Below are 18,568 nucleotides of genomic sequence, written 5' to 3'. Positions count from 1 at the left end.
GAGCAGCAGTTCTGTGGGGAAACAAAATGCCTTGTTAATGAGAGGTCAGAGGAGAATGGCCCGAGTGATTCAAGCTGACAGGAAGGGGGCAGTAACTCAAATAACCACACGTTACAACAGTGGTGTGCAGAAGAGCATCTCTGCATGCACAACACTTCGAACCCTAAAGGGATGGGCTACAACAGCAGAAACATACACTCAGTGGCTCAACAATCTCTAGGGTTTATAGAGAATGGTGCAAACAACCAAACTCATCCAGTGAGCAGCAGTTCTATGAACGAAAGTGTCTTGTTAATGAGAGAGGTCAGAGGAGAATGGCCAGACACATTCAAGCTGAGAGGAAGGTGACAGTAACTCAAATAACCACTCATTACAACGGGGGTGTGCAGAAGAGCATCTCTGAACACACAACATGTTGAACCTTGAAGTGGATGGGCTACAGTAGCAAAAGACCATGAACATGCCCTCAGTGATCACTTTATTAGATACAGGAGGTACCTAATAAAGTGGCCACTGAATGTGTATAGGAAAATAGCTACTTATATTACAACATATAGTAGTCTGTAGGTTTACTCCGCTGCAGACTAGTGTCACAGATTATGTATCTGAGTTCCCAATTTCAGAGTTGTCTTTGCCAGGTTGTATTCTTGTCATTTTGGAAGGGATATTGGTAACCAAGTCACCAAGTTAACTAGTCTGAGACAGGGCAGAATGGGACTGGAATAAATGGAGCAAAAATAACCATGGTTCATTAAGTGCATTAAACAAAGACATGGAGAAGATGAGTAGTTCATAGAGCAGTGGAAAATCCTGTTTGATTTTCAGCCTTGGCGTGCACTTCCAATTAATTCTATATTGGAGAAATTAAAGGAAGCAGGTTGCTATTTTTAATGTGAAAGCATTTTTGAAAGTACTGCAAAGATAATTTTAATGTGATGACTGGCTGTAGGTCTACTCTGGTTTAAGGTGGCCCTCGTGAAGCTCAACGACTGCTTGCTGGTAGCAAAGAAAACAACTAAATACTTCATTAATGACACTTTTTCTGTTAAACGATCACTGCAGACAATAGATTGTAACTCCCCTGTTGGAGTTGAGCTTTTGAACTGCCTGTGTGACCTGGCATTTTTGCTGTGGGAACTGAAGTCTCGAAGGTGTAGGACGTGTGCGGTGTGGTGTGTATAGGCTGTGGGGTCCAGGCCAGAGAGAGGGGAATGAGCCAATTCGATTTGGCAGAACCAAGGGAGGCGATGCAGTGTCGAGGCGGCGGGGCCCAGACGTGGGCCTGCGGGTGAGGAAGGGCCCAATATTTGATCGATTTAGATGCCGAGCCGAATTGGAAGAGTTGGGTACGGGCCAAGTTGAGGTGGCAGGGCACCAGCCCAAGAGCGTATAAAGCGGCAGGGTCCAGATCCGAGAGCAGGCTGTAGACGATTTAAGGGCTGGGCCAGATTGAAAAGGAAGCAGGACATGAGCTGGTTCAATTTGCTGCTCTGAGGGGTTTGCTCATCTCTGCACTGAACTGTGGTTGTGGCCTGCAACCATCACAGAGAAGGGTCTCGGCCCGAAACATTGGCTACTCTTTTCTCACGGATGCTGCCTGACCTGCTGAATTCTTCCAGCGCTGTAAACGTATTCTTTGATCCACAGCATTTGTAGTTGTATTTTTGTGTTTTGAACAGTGTGAACTCGCTTTTGTGAACTTTTGCAAAGGGTGCATAAAGCATTCATACTTCGATAATAAATGTACTTTGTCTTTGGCTCTCCCTGTTGTTTCTATATGAAATAATCAATGGCAGTTGCTGTAAGTAAAATAGATTTTAGGTAAGTAATTGAAAGGCATAGTTCCCATTCCAACCTTCAGAGTTGATTGCGGTCAAAGTTCAAAGTTTAGAGTAAATTTATTATCAAAGTACACAAATATCACCATATGCAGCCCAGAGGTTTGTTTTCTTGTGGGCATACACAGTAAGTCCAAGAAGCATGGTAGGGTCAATGAAAGACCGCACCCAGCTGGCCGGAGGAACAGCCAACGGGCAAAAGGCAACAAACTGTGCAAATACAAAAGAGAAAATAATAATAATAATAATAATAATAAATAAACCACAGATAGTAAGAATAAGTCCTTGAAAGTGAGTCCACAGGTTCAGTGATGGGCAAGTGTAGTTGAGTGAAATTATCAATAGCCTGATGGTGGAGGGATAATAACGGCAATTTATACTGGTCTCCTTTGGGTTTTCGACATTTTCTTTTCATGGCTGATTGGTGGGTGGGTGGTCTGTAAGTGTGTAGGGGAGGAGTGGGGGGGTTGGGAGTTTTGTTGCTACTGTTGCTGTTCTTTTATGTGAGTGAGGGGGCCAGGGATTGTTATTGTCACTGTTTTTTCAGCCAGGGAGGGGTCGGGGATTGTTATTGTCGCTGTTTTTTCAGCCAGGGAGGGGTCGGGGATTGTTATTGTCGCTGTTGCGGGGGTGGAGTTGGGGATTTGTTGCTGTATTTTTCTGCGAGTGAGGGGGTCGGGGATTGTTATTGTCGCTGTTTTTTTTCTGTGGGAGAGGGGGTGGTGGATTTTTCAGTTTGCAAGTTTTGTTTCTTTTTCTATCTGTTGTCTGGAGAAGACAAAAATCAGAGTTTTACTGTACGTGCATACTTTGACAACAAAATGAACCATTGAACGTTTTGAACCTTTGAACTGCTCCTGAACCTGGTGGTGTGAATCCTGAGGTTTTCGGTACCTTCTTCCTGATGGCAACAGCAAGAAGAGAGCGTGACCTGGGTGCTGGGGGTCCATGATAATGAATGCCACTTTCCTGCAATAGTGCCCTGTGTAGATGTGCTGAATGGAGGGGAGGGTTTTACCTGCGATGGACTGGGCTGTATCCACTACTTGTTGTAGATTTTCCTTTCAAGGGAATCAGTGTTTCCATACCAGGTTGGGATGCGACTAATCTTCACCACACACCTATAGAGGTTTGTCAAAGTATTAGATGTCATGCCGAATCTTTGCTAAATTTTAAGAAAGTAGAGATGCTACTATGCTTTCTTTATAATTGCACTTGCATGCCTGACCCGGGAAAGGTCCTCTGTAATGATAATACAGAGGAATTTAAAGTTGCTGACCGTCTCCGTCTCTGGTCTCCCTTTGAGGGCTGGCTCATGGACCTCCAGTTTCCTCTTCTTAAAGTCAATGAACAGCTCCTTGGTTTAGCTGACATTCAGTAAGAGGTTGTTGTTGTTGTCACACTGCTCAGCCAGATATCCAGTCTTCCTCCTGTACACGGATCTGTCACCTCCTTTGACTTGGCTGATGGCAATGGTGCTGTAAGCAAACTTGAACGTGTTGCTGGAGCTGTGCTTAGCCGCACAGTCAGAAGTGTAAAGCAAGTAGAGCAGGGGGTTAGGCACAACAGCCTCATTGCGCACCTATTCGGATGGAGACTGTGGAGGAGATCCTAACTGACTGGGGTCAGTATGTGAGGAATCAAGGATCCAAGTGCACAAGAAGGTATTGAGGTCTTAAAGATTATTGATTAATTAGGAGGCAATGATAGTCTTTAATACTGAGCTGTAGTTGCTAAAGAGCATCAGATGTCCTGGGTTTGAGGGAAGAGCCAATAAAATGGCATTTGCAGCGGACATGTTGTGCTGGTGGGCAAACTGGTGTGGATCCAAGGCCTTCTCAGGCTGTTGATGTGTTTCATCACAAGTGGATTTAAGTGCTGCCAGACGATAGTCATTGAGACAGGCTACCATTTTCTTCTTAGGCACCAGTAAGTTTGAGGCTTGCTTGAAGCAGCTGAGTACCTTAGTTTGCTGAAGCAAGAGGTTAAAGATATTACAGCCAATTGACTGGCACAGGTCTTTAGTGCTTGTCCAGGCACCGAATCTGAGCCGGATGCTTTCCATGGGTTCACCCTCTTGAAGGATGCTCTCACGTTAGCCTCAGAGACTGAAATCACAGGAACATCAGGGTTTGTGAAGGTTTCTCCATGTTTTGATGGTCAAAGCAAGCACAGAAGACATTAAGCTCATTTGGAAGCAAAGCTCTGTTGCCACCAATATCGTCTGATTTCACTTTGTACCAGGTAATAGCATTCAAGCCCTGCCACAGCTGTAGAGCACCCTTCATTGATTCAACTTTAGTCCAGAATTGCCACTTCACCTGTGAGGTGGCTCTCTGGAGATTGTGCCTGGACCTCTTTTCTCTTATTTGGTCGCCAGGCCTGAATGCATCTGATCTGGGCCTTAGCATGTTGTGGATGCAGCCAAGTAAGGATCACTGCCCAGCATGCTACACTAGTCTGTTTCAGCTTTTTGTCCAACAGTGTCCAATTGCAATACCTTCCTGATAACATCAGAATGGAGTCAAGTGGGATTTAAATAGACCGCTGTGGCTGGGATTTGGTTTTTATTAATGGTCACTCAGTCAAGAGAGTTTAGCAATGATGGAACCAGCTTCCCATCAACAACGTGGAAGACAGAAGTTGCATATGAACAAAGTAAAATGTGCTCTAGCAGTAGTTAAATATACAAAATAATACTCGTTGGATGCTTTTCAATGATATCAATGGGACAGCATGGTAGCATAATGGTTAGCACAACACTTTACAGTACAATACTGCTTAAGAGTACTCCAGTTTACTCGCTAACTTCAATTCTGCCTAATTCATCTCCTGGATCAGCTGAACACCCTCATCCAACCCTTGATACCTCTAGACTTAACTATTTGACTTTGTTTGCTTTGTTGTCCTCACATTTCCTGTCCACCACATGCTTGAAATGATCCCAAATCTTGCTAATCATGCCCAACCCACAGAAGTCTTGTTCAAATACAAAGTCCTCTGCTCATGGACCTAGGCCACTCTGCTAATACTTTAATGGTGGTATAAATGATCGCATAATTAAATAGATTAGTGATGATGTAGAATTGTTGCCTAACTGCCGTACATTTTTCAAAAGTCTGTGATGGGCGGGATTGTGGGAAGAGATTTTGCAACCAAGGGAATAAAACTTCCTACACTACAGCTTACAATCTTACAGTTTTGGATTAGTCAACCCCAGGAAGATAAAGTGCCGATTTCAAGATATAATAACGTTCAGATTGAGGGTAGTTTTATGCACACCGAAACATCAGAACCTACAGCGAAATGTGCTGGCATTGGAGAGGGTCCAGAGCAGCTTCACAAGGTTGATTCCAGCAATGAAAGGTTATCGTACAAGGAACGTTAGATGGCTCTGGGTCTGTAATCGCTGAAATTCAGGAGGATGAGTGGGGTATCTCATTGAAACCTTTCAACTGTTGAAAGGCCTAGACAGAGTAGATGTGGAAAGGATGTTTCCCATGATGGGAGAGTCTAGGACAAGAGGGCACAGCCTCAGGATAGAGGGGCACCCTTTCAAAACAGAGATGTGGAGATATTTCTTTAGCCAAAGGCTGGTGATCTTGTGGAATTTGCTGCCACTTGCAGCTGTGGAGGCAAGGTCAATGGGTTTATTTAAGGCAGAAATTGATAGGTTCGTGATTGGACATGGCATTAAAAGTTACGGGGAGAAGGCCGGGAACTGGGGTTGAGGAGGAGATTTTTTAAAAAGGATCAGCTGTGATTGAATGGCAGAGCAGACTCCATGAGCCAGATGGCCTAATTCCGCTCCTGTGTCTTATGGTCTTAATAAAAAGACTATTCTGTTGTATTTGAATTCTCCACAAAATGTTTTTTTTTTGAAGATAGTAAGTGGCAGTCAATGAAGCCTTACGTTTAATAATGAAGGAGCCAAGGGGTTTTTATGAACTTTTACAAACCATGTCTTGGCAATGAGAGCTGTAAACTGACTGACCTCCAGGCCTCCAGTGCATTTACACCACGAAGTATGAAATGATCAAAAAGCCAAATGAGGTCGGACATCCCACCGCTGCCTGTCTGGAGTATGTACATTATCCCCGTGACCACGTGGGTTTCCTCCAGATGTTCCGGTTTCCTCCCACAATCCAAAGACACGCTGGTTGGTAGGTTATTTGGACATTGCAAATTGTCCTGGGATTAAATCAGGGGATTGCTGGGTAGCATGTCTCGAAGGGCTGGAGGGGCCTATTCCACAGCCTATCTCAATAAGTAAATAAAACTGAAATGAAAGAGAAAATGCTTGAAATATTCAGCAAGTCGGGCAGCATCCTGGGAGAGACTAACAGAGTTAAAAGGCTGAATCCTGCCCAACCCAGACTCTTCCTTGTGCACGATTACTGCAGGCATTCAGATGGAAGGTGTTGGCCGTACTGAGCCTGATTCCCACACTTGGTACCGAGTCAAACAGTGGAATGTGGGAGGCGAGGCTTGCCGGCGTCTGGCTTCCAGCACATTCCTGTCCTCCATATTGTGATGTGCAGGTGCGAAGGTCAGTAAAATGCTGACCTGTGCAGTGCTGCTGACTGGGGCACTTGGACTGTTGCGGGGGGACCCTCACCCAGAAAGTCTCATTTAGCACAGTCACGTCCCCGTGACCGGGTTACCAAACCAGCAGAAATGGAATAATATGTTGGAGTCTGGTGGTACTGTAACTAAAAGTGTTTATTAGTAAACTAAGTAATACAGTACTATAAAATGCAAATATAAAACAGGTTAGCAATGATATATACAGAAGTGTGGAAATAGGGATCAAAACCAAGCTCTATCAAAGTCAGGGGTAAATGAATAGTCTTAAGATGATGCAGAGTTCAGTTCAGTTTAGTTTAAGTCGAGATAGTTGCTGTGGTACCGTTGGAGAGAGAGCGAGAGGTGATGCAGTTGCAGGCAAACCTGTTGTCTTCTTGTCCTGTTGCGGTCACCGACTGTGACCCCTCCGTACCAGGCCAGACCGTTCTTCAGTGGTGAGCCTGTCACCCAGGCGAGGGTGGACACACACACAAGCCCCCACCGGTCTGCCTTCACACACTGTGAGCCCCTGATCGATTCCCCCGAATCGATCCTCCAAACCCCCACCTTCCTGTGGGTGCACAACGCTCTTTCAGTGTCCCGTGGCGTGTCTGCCCGTGTCTCAGCAGACCTGCTTTTTTACCTCCCCTGCCGGGGTACCAGCCATCCATCACATGTCCATCACCTGGCACCGCCTTGCTGTCTCAGCAGGAATCCACACAAGCAAGCAAAAGTGTCCTTGGAGCAAAAGTAAACAATTATCAAAGAAGCCATAATACTAAATCATTCTCTCACTCTCTCATTATCAGCATCTGCAGCAGGAGGCCTCCCCCCTCTTCTTCTCTCGTTAGCAGCATAGTTCACGGGGGGGGGTCAGCTCTGGCCCCCATCTCCGCCTGGTTTGCTCATCACACATCACAGCACAGTTACAGAGCTGTTGTTTTAAATGGGCGCACACAGGCTTGGACTCCAGTTTATTTTCTGAATAAATGGGAAAATCTTATTTGGGGAGGACTTGCAGGTTTAGGTTGTATAAAGTTGCACATTTGCTGTATCTGGAGGGATGTATCTGTCAGTTGTGGAATGATATGTGTGAGGCAGAGGACTGACCCCTGGAAGGGTGGAGGTGACCTTCAGTGAATGTAGCAGCAAGAATTGGACTACGCCCAAGTTCCCTGAGCCTATTGCCAAAATGGTTGAAATCTGAAATCATGAAATCTTTATTCCACCTGCTCTACCTTTCTCAGATGTGGTTCAAAGCCCAGGCAACCTTGGCATGAATGCAGAAATGAACAAAAGAACGTCTGTAGCTTGTGGCGGGGATAGGGTGATGACTGGGTATGATGTACATACTTTGTTTCCTACAAGTGCTTACACCTGTTACTAATTGTACCTTCGAGGCATTCTTTGACAGGGCTGGGTTCAAATGGCCTTATGTAAAACACCCATCAGCTGTTTGTTCAGCATTGTTTTGGTTTGGATTAGGCTTTGCATCTGCAACCATCCTGCATTCAACGTACTTAGAAAATCCACCCCACGTTGCCAATTTCAAGGCTACACTCTCTGACAGAAGATTCCACCCATTCTTCACAGATTTAATCAAGCAGAACCACGCTCACGGTCACCGGCCTTCTTGCGGAGTGCAGTCTTGTTGAAGGCACACTTTAATTTGTATTGAACCCTGAAATGAGCCTCTGACTGTGACCATTTCCACTGAGGTCACGGGTTAAGGGGAAAGCTGAAAAGTTTAAGGGGAACACAAGGGGTAACTTCACTGTGAGGGTGGTGAGACTGGTCTTCCATTCTGTAACGTCACACTTCGCCTCAGATCATGAGCTGCTGAAACCCTCAGTTTTACTATTCGTTAGTATTCTTGTTTCTAGATTTTTTTTAAAAAAACTCTGTTTTCCTGTAGGGTGTAATAACCTCCATACCCATTTGGAAATGTAAAATAAAATTAGAAAATATTGGAAATGCTCAGCAGGTCAAGCAGCATCTGTGGGAATGGAAACAGTGCAAACGTTTCAGGTGGACGGCTAGGGAAAAATGATTGTAAACCATTAACAGAAATAACTCATCCCATTTTTTCTTTGATTGACCAACAGTCAGCACAAAAGCTAATGCAACTTGGGCTTTTTAAAATAATTGTCGATCTTTGATTGTCCTCAGGGCCCGAGCTATCCGGTTCCGGCAGGAAAACAATGAAGCTGTTGGTGGATTCTTTTCACTGGTTGGTGACCTCTATGTGGTCCATCATATTTGGGGTATGTTAAATGAAATATCTTACAATAGTGTTTGGGCTATATTTTCAGTTTGCTTCCCAGGCATTTTACAGAATTTGAGCCAAAGAAAAGTATAGTGCAGAAACAGGCCGTTTGGTCCATCTAGTCCATGCTGAACCATTTAAACTGCCTAGTCCCATTGACCTGCACCCAAATCATAGCCCTCCATACCCCGGCCATCCATGTACCTACCCAAACTTCTGTAAGACGCTGAATTCCAGATCGTGTGCACCACCTGCTCTGGCAGCTCTTCCCAAATTCTCATGACCCTCTGAGTGAAGAAGTTTCCCCCGTGTTGCCCTTAAGATTTTCACCTTTCACCCTTAGCCTAAGTGTACTTCCACCCAACCTCAGTGGAAAAAGCCTGCCTGCACTTACCCTATCTATACCCCTCATTATTTTGTATTCCTCTATCAAATCTCCCCTCAATTTTCTATGTTCCAAGGACTATAGTTCTATTTAATATTTTCTTATAATTCAGGTCCTCCTGACCTGATACCAGCCTTGTAAATTTTCTCTGTACTCTTTCAACCTTATTTACACCCTGCCTGTAGGTAGGTGGCAAGAGCTGCACTAAATACTCCAAATTAGGCCTCACCAATGTCTTATAAAGCTTCAACATAACGTCCCAGATCCCGTGCTCAATATTTTGATTTATGAAGGGCAACATGCCAAAAGTTTTCTTTACGACCCTATCTACCCGTGACGCCACATCAATGAATTGTTGACCAGTACTTTGTTTAACCGCATTCCTTAGTGCCTCACAATTCACTGTGTAAGACCTGTCCTGGCTGGTCCTATCAAAGTTCAACACCTTGCACTAATGGACAAATTGCATTGTGGATTAGCTGAACAGATTTCCAATTACATAATACTTGAGCAATAAATTGAAACTGCCTTCTGGGAAGTAGTTTTCTGCTGTTGAATATTTAAGGTATAATTGATCGGATGGAATCAAATATTGAATTTCTCCACATACTTTACAATAAATTGACATGGCAGTAGATAACACAACAGTTAGTTGTCGTCAGTCTTAACTGCTGAGATCTCAGATAAACCACACACAAACTAACTGAGGTTAAATTACTAAAGGGTTTGATGATGCGATCGAAACATTCTTTTCATACCCCTGAACATGAGTCTGCAGAATTATGCAGCATGAAGGAAGGTCATTTAGCACAGTGAGGCTGTGCTATTTATGAAATTAATTGGCATTGCCTCCCACCCCCCCCCCACAGGCTTGCAAATCACTCTTTTTAAACATGTGTCCAGTTCCCCTTTGTAAAGTCTTATTTTCAGATAGTGCCTTCCAGATAATAAAAGTTTGTTTCATTTTATAAATAAGTTCTTAATTCTGTCACCTGATAATGCGTCCAATGCAAGCTGTTATTCCTCGTACTAAAACTCTCAAACTTAATATGAACAATGAATGAATGATGTTTTTTTCATGTCGTTAATTAATCTAGCTTACAAAGACCTTCAGTCCAGGCATGAAACAAGGAATGCAGCCTGGCAGAAGGCTGGATGGGATGAGTGTGTCTATTATACAGGTAACCTAACTACCATAATATTGCTTTAGGAGCTTCTAATAAATTAAGTGGGAAACACAGAGAAAACTGAAGTTTAATTTTCTTATATATTAAAGGCTTTCTGTAACTGGTAGTTGCCAGTAAATAATTATTTGTAGCCCAAGGTCAGAATAAGGGCGGACAGATATTTAGTGATTGTAAGTATCAATGAAGATCTTTCCCCTATTTTTTAGATATTTAAATACGTCCATATTTACGAGGCTGTCTTGTTTTTGGCAATGGGCTGTGGGCTATTGAGGTGGCACAATTACGGGCTTTCTCTGAAGCTTCTGAACTAATGCCCTGAAGGAGAGGAGCTCTGCTCTATCCTGGTAACAATTGTGACATCGACGCAGGAGACCTGGCTGTGATGAACCCCGCTCAGATACAAACTGAATTAAATGGCTCACTGAATGTGTCCCCTTCCTCGAACACCATGACCACGCTTTTCAAATTGATACCCCACCTCCCCCATGGCAAAAATTCATATCCCCAATGCCTTTATTCCTCATTCCTGTTCCTCCAAATATTGACTATAAGAATTAGGCCACTTGGCCCATCAAGTCTGCTCCACCATTCCATCACGGCTGATTTATTATCCCTTTGAAACCCATCCTCCTATCTTCTTCACGTAACCTTTGAGGCCCTGACTAATCAAGAACCTATCAACCTCCGCTTTAAGTATGCCCAAAGTATACACAGTAGTCTGTGGCAAATGAATTCCTCAGATTCACCACCCTTGCGAAAGATAATATTCTGTATGCAGTGGAAAATAACCAGGAAGTCTTGGTTCTGTACATGGAATTCTTAAACCTCTCCACATCACCCTCTTTTAAAAAAAACAGTAATGTTAATTAAGAATGCAATAAACCTCATAGGATTTCACAGGAGCTGAATCAGGCAGCAACTCACCGTGCGGAGATTTGAGCGGGCAGAAACCTGTGTAAAGGGTTGGGTTTTACGGGCCTGAAAGGAGAAGAGGTTTAGGGGGATTATTGCAGAGCCTGTGGTCCGGAACTGAATGTACAGCTAAGGGTGGAGCCGTGGGAATGAGACAGCGAGGATTGCAGAGCTGTAGAACCAGATGAGGACTCTGACAAAGTGCAAGGCTGTTGAGGGGTTTAAATATGAAGATGGAAATTTTAAATTTTAAATGTCAGTGAACGAATACCAAATTTAAGCAAAAGTCTTGTGGCTTTGATCAAAACTTCAGTCACCATCTTAATACTTCATTGTTTGCTTCAGAGTTAATTTTCTTAACGTCTTAGGTATGTTGGCCTTGAAATTCCCTTGCACATCTCTTTTTTTTTATTAAAAAAAAGGGTTTTGCAGTTGAAAATAAGCTTAAATAAGCATAAAGTATTAGTTAGCCAGTGGTGTAGAGGAATCCACACCGGTCTTCGAGGCGAGTGGTCCCAGGTTCAGATCCGGCTGTCTCTTGGCACGCTTTCCATCCGTGTTTGGTTGAGTGTTGAGCTGACAACTCGGCCTTGTAAAACAAACAAGTGCTAAAGAAACAGCAAGGTTGCCTCCTGACGTTTGCCACAGGTCGCGGAGAGGGGCAACAGCAAAGCATAGAGCAAGATTGCCACAATTTCTGGGCTACTGATGCCTAGCAGGAAATTCAACCCCTTGTTACTGCTAGAATCTATTTACAGTAAACACCCCAAATACCATCAAGAATAGTGCAATTAATGAAGTTAATGTCCCTTCTCATCTTGCTCTGAAAGGCAGTAGTTCTTATTTATTTACAGAATAATGCTCTGTCACAAAGTCCACTTCACCTGAAACTGTCCTATTTAAAGGGATGACATTCTTTTTCCGCACTGAGATACATAACATACCAAGTCCTGAAGCGCAGCCCACCTCCATTTGGCCAAGGTGATGAATACTTAGATTTCTAGGCTAAGATTCATTCTCTGCTGCTGTCACTCTCTTTAGAGAGTGATCTCTGCCCCTCCAAGAAAGTGCAGCTGAACAGCAAAAATCTCCAGTTGCTGGAAAAGCCCTCCTCGAAGTACACTGGTGAGCTAGCTTCCGAGAAAACAGTTCCACACTGTGGCACAGACATCTACTCTTTTGACAGACAGAGTGGCCTCAAACACTTCCCTGCATTGTGTTTGTGTGGGACAGTCTTACTCCATTATAGAGAGCTCCCTGGCAAACTTGCTCTCCAAGGAATGAATATGAATTATAAATAACTGAGGGCCAAGAAATGGTCTTTGATCACCTCATCCTTCCAGCCTGAAAAATACCTGTTTACTCTGACTCTCTGTCTTTACGAAAACCAATCTTCAAACCAGTCTAAAACACATCCCCTAATACCATGAGCTCTGGTGCACAGATGAATGCTGGTAGCTGGTGGAACTTTGGTCAAAGATAGGGTGCACTCGGAACCCAGCAGGTTGTTACTAAATGCTAAGGTATCTGGAAGACTGAATTTTAACTGCCCATGATATAAAATCTTAACCTCAAAGCCTCATTTATTATCAAAGTATGTATGCAGTATACAACTCTTGAGGTTCATCTTCTCAAGATAGCCGTGAAGCCAAAGAAAGCCAAGGAAATTGAAAGAAAAAGCATCAACCTTCCCCTGCACCAATGAAGCACTTACAAATAACCACAAGTTACACAGCACAACAAGGGCGTCAAAGCAAATACCCCCCCCCCCCCCATGCAGAGGAACAAAACAGTCAAACCCCGAGAATGTCAAATTCGGAAGGGGGCAGGTGGTGAAGAGGATCTCCTGGTGGGCTTGCTCCTGGGCCTGGACAAGATGGCCATTCACAAGTCGAGGTGGAGGGCGCTGCCTGGGACGACTGCCTGCCCTTTTTCCGAGGATATGTCCGTGCCCAGCTGTCCTTGGAGAGGGAGTATGCACAATAGGCACATTGAGGGACTTCCGGGAGCAGTGGGCCCCTCTGGAGTATTGATTGTCTAAAAGACGCTGGTAACCATATTTTAATCTGAGTGTACTCACTGTCATGTAAGTACTGAATGCCTGTGCCTTGGGCAGTTGTGATATAAATAAATTTTTTAAGTTCTGTAAAAAAAACCCATCAAATCTCAATCCAAACTGCACCAAATTTAAATCGCACGTCCATGGCAAGATTAACAACCCTCCTCCACCCCCACCACCAGACAATCAAATCTGGCAAACTGTGATAACATCAAATCCCAACCCTCCTCCCCCCCACCCCCGTACAGAAATTACCTGTGTTATCTAAACTTGCTTCACCTCATTTGGTTCCGCTTAGGTGCAAGGATCGAACAATTCCTCGACTAGTTCAATCTGGTATTCTTGGTAACCTATCTAGATTTCACTAAGATTAGAATGTACACAGTATACTGAGTGCCAGAGAATAAATGCTATATTGATCTTTTTGTGATGAAATGGATAACTCTGCTTTATCTCAATTCCTACAGTTCCATTGATCCGGAACATGGAATCAAGGATTATGATTCCACTGAAAGTCTCCACCTTACAGTGACGATCCATTTCTTTACTTGGCTACATGTTTCCCAGTTGGATGTAAAAGCTGCACAAATTCAATATAGTCATCAGTGTTTCCTCAGATCTTAGTCATCAACCAATTATGTATGTATCCATTCTTGTGGAAAGATTGATGTTTACCAGATACATAGTAGCAGGTTGCACTTTAACCAAATCACACAATTTTCATCATGCCATGTGGAAATGTCAGTCTGTTCCCAATGGATGATCCCAGGACAAGCATAATATAACAAATAATTAACTACATCCCATTTAAGAATATTCCAATAATGTTGGATTAATTCCACTTTTTGTAATGCTCTGATGTATCAATTTTCAAGTGTGTTTATTGGCACATAGGTAGGCTACTTCCAAACTGAAGGGATGATATTATTTGTTGTTAACATTTACTGAGTGTGGTCATTTATCAATCTCTAGGGACAGTGTGTAATGTAGACGATCACTGGTGCTTTTCTCAGTTCTTTCGAAATTCTAGCAACATTTGACGGCAAGAAAATGAACACCTTGTTCACTTTTAAAAAAAAGGACCTTTGTATTAAAATTCTTAAATCGCCTCGTGGTTCATGTGGATAATTTTGAAATACATGGTACTTTAAATGGTGTCAATCACCCACAATATTATTCCTCTTACACCTTCCCTAATTCCTTGATATGTTCCCCCTTTTTTTAATGGATATTTTGTACAAATCCACCTTTCCATTAAGTAAGGTGATTGATTCCAAGTGTAAACATCAGAAAGCCAGATTACTAAACATGGCACAGGAATTCGCTGATGTTGCAAACAATACTTCATACTGCAATAAGTCGAGGAGCATTTTTTAAAAAATTCTAATTGAAGCTGCTTATGTGACTGATGCTGAACTTAGAGTGATTTTCTAATGTGATGGGACATGGTTTAATGCATCAGGTATCGAATGAATCTTGAATTACTTCACAATCTGTTTACAGTTGAAGTTATGACTGTGCTGTTAATTTTTTTGTGATTAATGTTTGTGATGTATTTTTAAAAATATAAATTTTAATGATGTAACCAATTAAAAGTATACATTTTGGGGTATTTTGTAAGCTTAATGTTTCACTGCTGTTGCATTTAAAGGAGAAATCATTCTTATATGGAGGCTTTGGCAACTTATGAAATACCATTTTTGATCATACACTTTAAAAATGTAGAAAATTTGCATCACATGTAAGTTGTATGGTTGCGGGTAACCAAAGTTTCTGGATATAATCTTATCCTGAGAGTCTTGAACCACATCGCCTTGATATTCCTGTATTTATGGCAGCATTGAAGGTCCTCCATCTCTGGTGGTGTTCTCAGCACCCTTCATCATGTCAATAGCTTCCTCTCAGATTACTGTCAGTCATACAAGTTCCAGGTGGAGACTCAGGAATACTGTCGCACTCAGATTACTTTTAACATAACAACTTTGATTTACCAGTCAGGCTAGTTGGCTTTGAGCTGAACCTCCCGAACCTGGAGGACCTGTGGACCACTCTTAGACTGGCCTCCGCCCTTTGACCTGTTTGGCATGGGTGACCCTATCCACAGCTCTATGGGTCATTGAGACACACCAGCCTCCAAACCACAACAAAATTGTGGTGCTTTTGGAGGAATTGATATTTCTATCTGATTTTTGATAATTTTATACTTAACAAAATTAAGACATTCAACTCCAACTAGCTCATTCTGATATTTATGTTGAATTCTATTTCATAACACCTAATCAGTATTTCCCATTCCTTCATGCACACACCTGGATTACCTTTCAATGTGTCTGCTCTTTGTCCTAGAATTCTGTACTCTCATAAAAATATAAGAATTAGAAACGGGAGTAAGCCATTTGGTCACTTGTGCCTATGGTTGTTACCCCACAATTCCCTGAATCCTTTAAAATTTAAAAATTATAGTTACCATTATTTGGAATATACTCAGCAATTGAGCCTCCAATTCTAAAGATTCACTACTCTCTGCTCATCCCTGGCATGAATGGTGGACCACTTAGATTAGGGTTGTGACATCTGGTTCTAGTTAGGCTGGTCATTGAGTTCTTTGAAGTTGCATTTTTTAATAAGATCGTGTACAAGATAGCCCACCCCATCCCAAGAATCATAAGAAGCTTTGTATGTACTTCCCTGGGCAGCGAGAGCACACCTGTCCACAGTTTTCTAGTTCCTGTACTGTGGTCCTCCTCCTAGAAAGGCCAGCAGCTCATTTGCCTCCCTAACCACTTGCTGTAGCTGCATGTTAACTTCAAGAGATTCGTGTACAAGGACACTGAGGTCCCTCCGAACAAATAAATTTTGAACTATCGTCATTTTAGAGAATCATTTCTTTTTTACCGAAGTGGATGATTTCACACTTTTCCACACTACTTACCATCTGCCATGTCCTTGCCGACTCACTAAAACGATCTATACTCACTGCAACGTGTCTGTGTGCTCCTGACGGCCCACAATGCCACCAGGTGTGTATTACCAGCACGCTTGGATGAATTGGACTTGGATTCCTTCATCAGAATCATTGATGTCAAATACAACAGGTAGAGTCCAGCACTGAAATATGTTCTAGACAAATACTTCATTGAGCATGTTCACAATTTTAGCATTCCAATCAATTAACCTTTCTGTGTGTGTTGCTCTGGACTTTCAGTATGTGCAGAAGCTCTTGCCTTTTCCTTTCTGTCTTCTTTGATTTTAGGAAAATAAAACTTTTTTAAAAATAAAACATTTACTTTCGGAATGGCAGGCTGTGACCAGTGGGGTACCGCAAGGTTCGGTGCTGGGACCGCAGCTGTTAACAATACACATTAATGATTTAGATGAAGGGATTAAAAGTAACATTAGCAAATTTGCCGATGACACAAAGCTGGGTGGCAGTGTGAAATGTCAGGAGGATGTTATGAGAATGCAGGGTGACTTGGACAGGTTGGGTGAGTGGGCAAATGTATGGCAGATGCTGTTTAATGTGGATAAATGTGAGGTTATCCACTTTGGTGGCAAGAACAGGAAGGCAGATTACTATCTAAATGGAGTCAAGTTAGGAAAAGGGGAAGTACAACGAGATCTAGGTGTTCTTGTACATCAGTCAATGAAAGCAAGCAGGCAGTGAAGAAAGCTAATGGCATGCTCGCCTTTATAACAAGAGGAATTGAGTATAGGAGTAAAGAGGTCCTTCTGCAGCTGTACAGGGCTCTGATGAGACCCCACCTGGAGTATTGTGTGCAGTTTTGGTCTCCAAATTTGAGGAAGGACATTCTTGCTATTGAGGGAGTGCAGCATAGGTTCACAAAGTTAATTCCCGGAATGGCGGGACTGTCATATGTTGAAAGATTGGAGCGACTGGGCTTGTATACACTGGAATTTAGAAGAATGAGAAGGGATCTGATTGAAACGTATAAGATTATTAAGGGATTGGACACGCTGGAGGCAGGAAGCATGTTCCGGCTAATGGGTGAGTCCAGAACTAGAGGCCATAGTTTAAGAATAAGGGGTAGGCCATTTAGAACAGAGTTGCGGAAAAACTTTTTCACCCAGAGAGTGGTGGATATGTGGAATGCTCTGCCACAGAAGAGCATTTGAAGAGAATGCTCTTCAAACTTTCCTTGTTACTCAGATACTCCAGTCCCGGCAACATCCATGTAAATTCTCTTGGTACCCTTTCGACCTTATTTAATCTTTAATGCAGGTAGGTGACCAAAGCTGCACACAATACTCCAGATTTGTCTTCATTGAGGTCTTATACAACATCAACATAACATCCAATCTCCTGTACTTAATACATTGATTTTTGAAGGCCAATGTGCTAAAAGCTTTCTTTATGATCCTATCTACCTCTGCCGCCACTTTCAATTAATTACGGACCTGTATTCCCTGACCCCTTTGTTCTACTGCACTCCTCAGTGCCCTACCGTTCACTGTGTACGACCTACCCTGGCTGGTCCTACCCAAGTGCAACACCTCACACTTAAATTCCATCTGCCATCTTTCAGGCGGGTCCAGATCCCGCTGCAATCTCTGATAGTCTTCCTTGCCGTCCGTTACACCCCAACTCCGGTGTCATCTGCAAATTTGCTGATTCAGATAACCACGTTATCTTCCAGGTCATTGACATAGATGACAAACAACAGACCCAGTATTGATCTCTGCGGCATTCCACTAGTCACATGCCTCCAGTCAGAGCAGCAACTATCTACTACCACTCTCTAGCTTCCCCCACAAAGCCAATGTCTAATTCAGTCTACTACCTCATCTTGAATGCCAGGTTACTGAACCTTCCTGACCAACCTCCCCTACAGGACCTTATCAAATGCCTTGCGACATCCACTGCCTAACAAATTACCCTAATTTATATTATTTAGTGTAAGTTGGCGTCATTTGTATTGTAGGATCATTTTGCCTGGAGTTCGACTGACAATTGTTACATTTGGACCCTACAGATTACTGATATTTGAGCCCATGTTTCACTGGTGAAAGTCGCTAAATAATTATATCAACTTGTTATCTTGTGGCAGAGAAAGCCTTAGAGCGGGAAACATTTCAATAGCAGTAGCCTGTATTTACATTTGCACAAAGAATACACTTGGTAAGACTATTAGTCTTATGTGAACACCACCTGACACATTATTTCACTCTTTCAAAGTAGGTTTCAATTTGGATTAAAAATGGATAAACATTGGTTTCGTCTTCAAAGAAATGGAGGCAATTCTCAAGTACGTAGGCAAGTTTTCCTCCCACCCCTGCCATTAACAAACCCAGATTATCAGTCATTCTCTACCACCATATGGGACGAGTAATAACTGG

General features: G+C 42.9%; 1 protein-coding gene across 1 annotated transcript in view; it reads left to right on the top strand.

Moving 5' to 3' along the window:
* Positions 1-14,825, top strand: part of nipsnap1 (nipsnap homolog 1 (C. elegans)) — a 40,269-nt gene extending 25,444 nt beyond the window's left edge. The window contains exons 8-10 of the mRNA XM_073065505.1: positions 8,574-8,668; positions 10,153-10,236; positions 13,681-14,825. Coding sequence (XP_072921606.1) covers positions 8,574-8,668; positions 10,153-10,236; positions 13,681-13,745 — 244 coding nt within the window. The 3' untranslated portion in view covers positions 13,746-14,825. The remainder of the gene's footprint in view (positions 1-8,573; positions 8,669-10,152; positions 10,237-13,680) is intronic.
* The last annotated feature ends 3,743 nt before the right edge of the window (positions 14,826-18,568 follow it).

The sequence above is a fragment of the Hemitrygon akajei genome, chromosome 14 (assembly GCF_048418815.1).
Source record: "Hemitrygon akajei chromosome 14, sHemAka1.3, whole genome shotgun sequence".
Taxonomy (NCBI): Eukaryota; Metazoa; Chordata; class Chondrichthyes; order Myliobatiformes; family Dasyatidae; genus Hemitrygon; species Hemitrygon akajei.
This window is presented reverse-complemented; position numbering and strand designations above follow the sequence as displayed.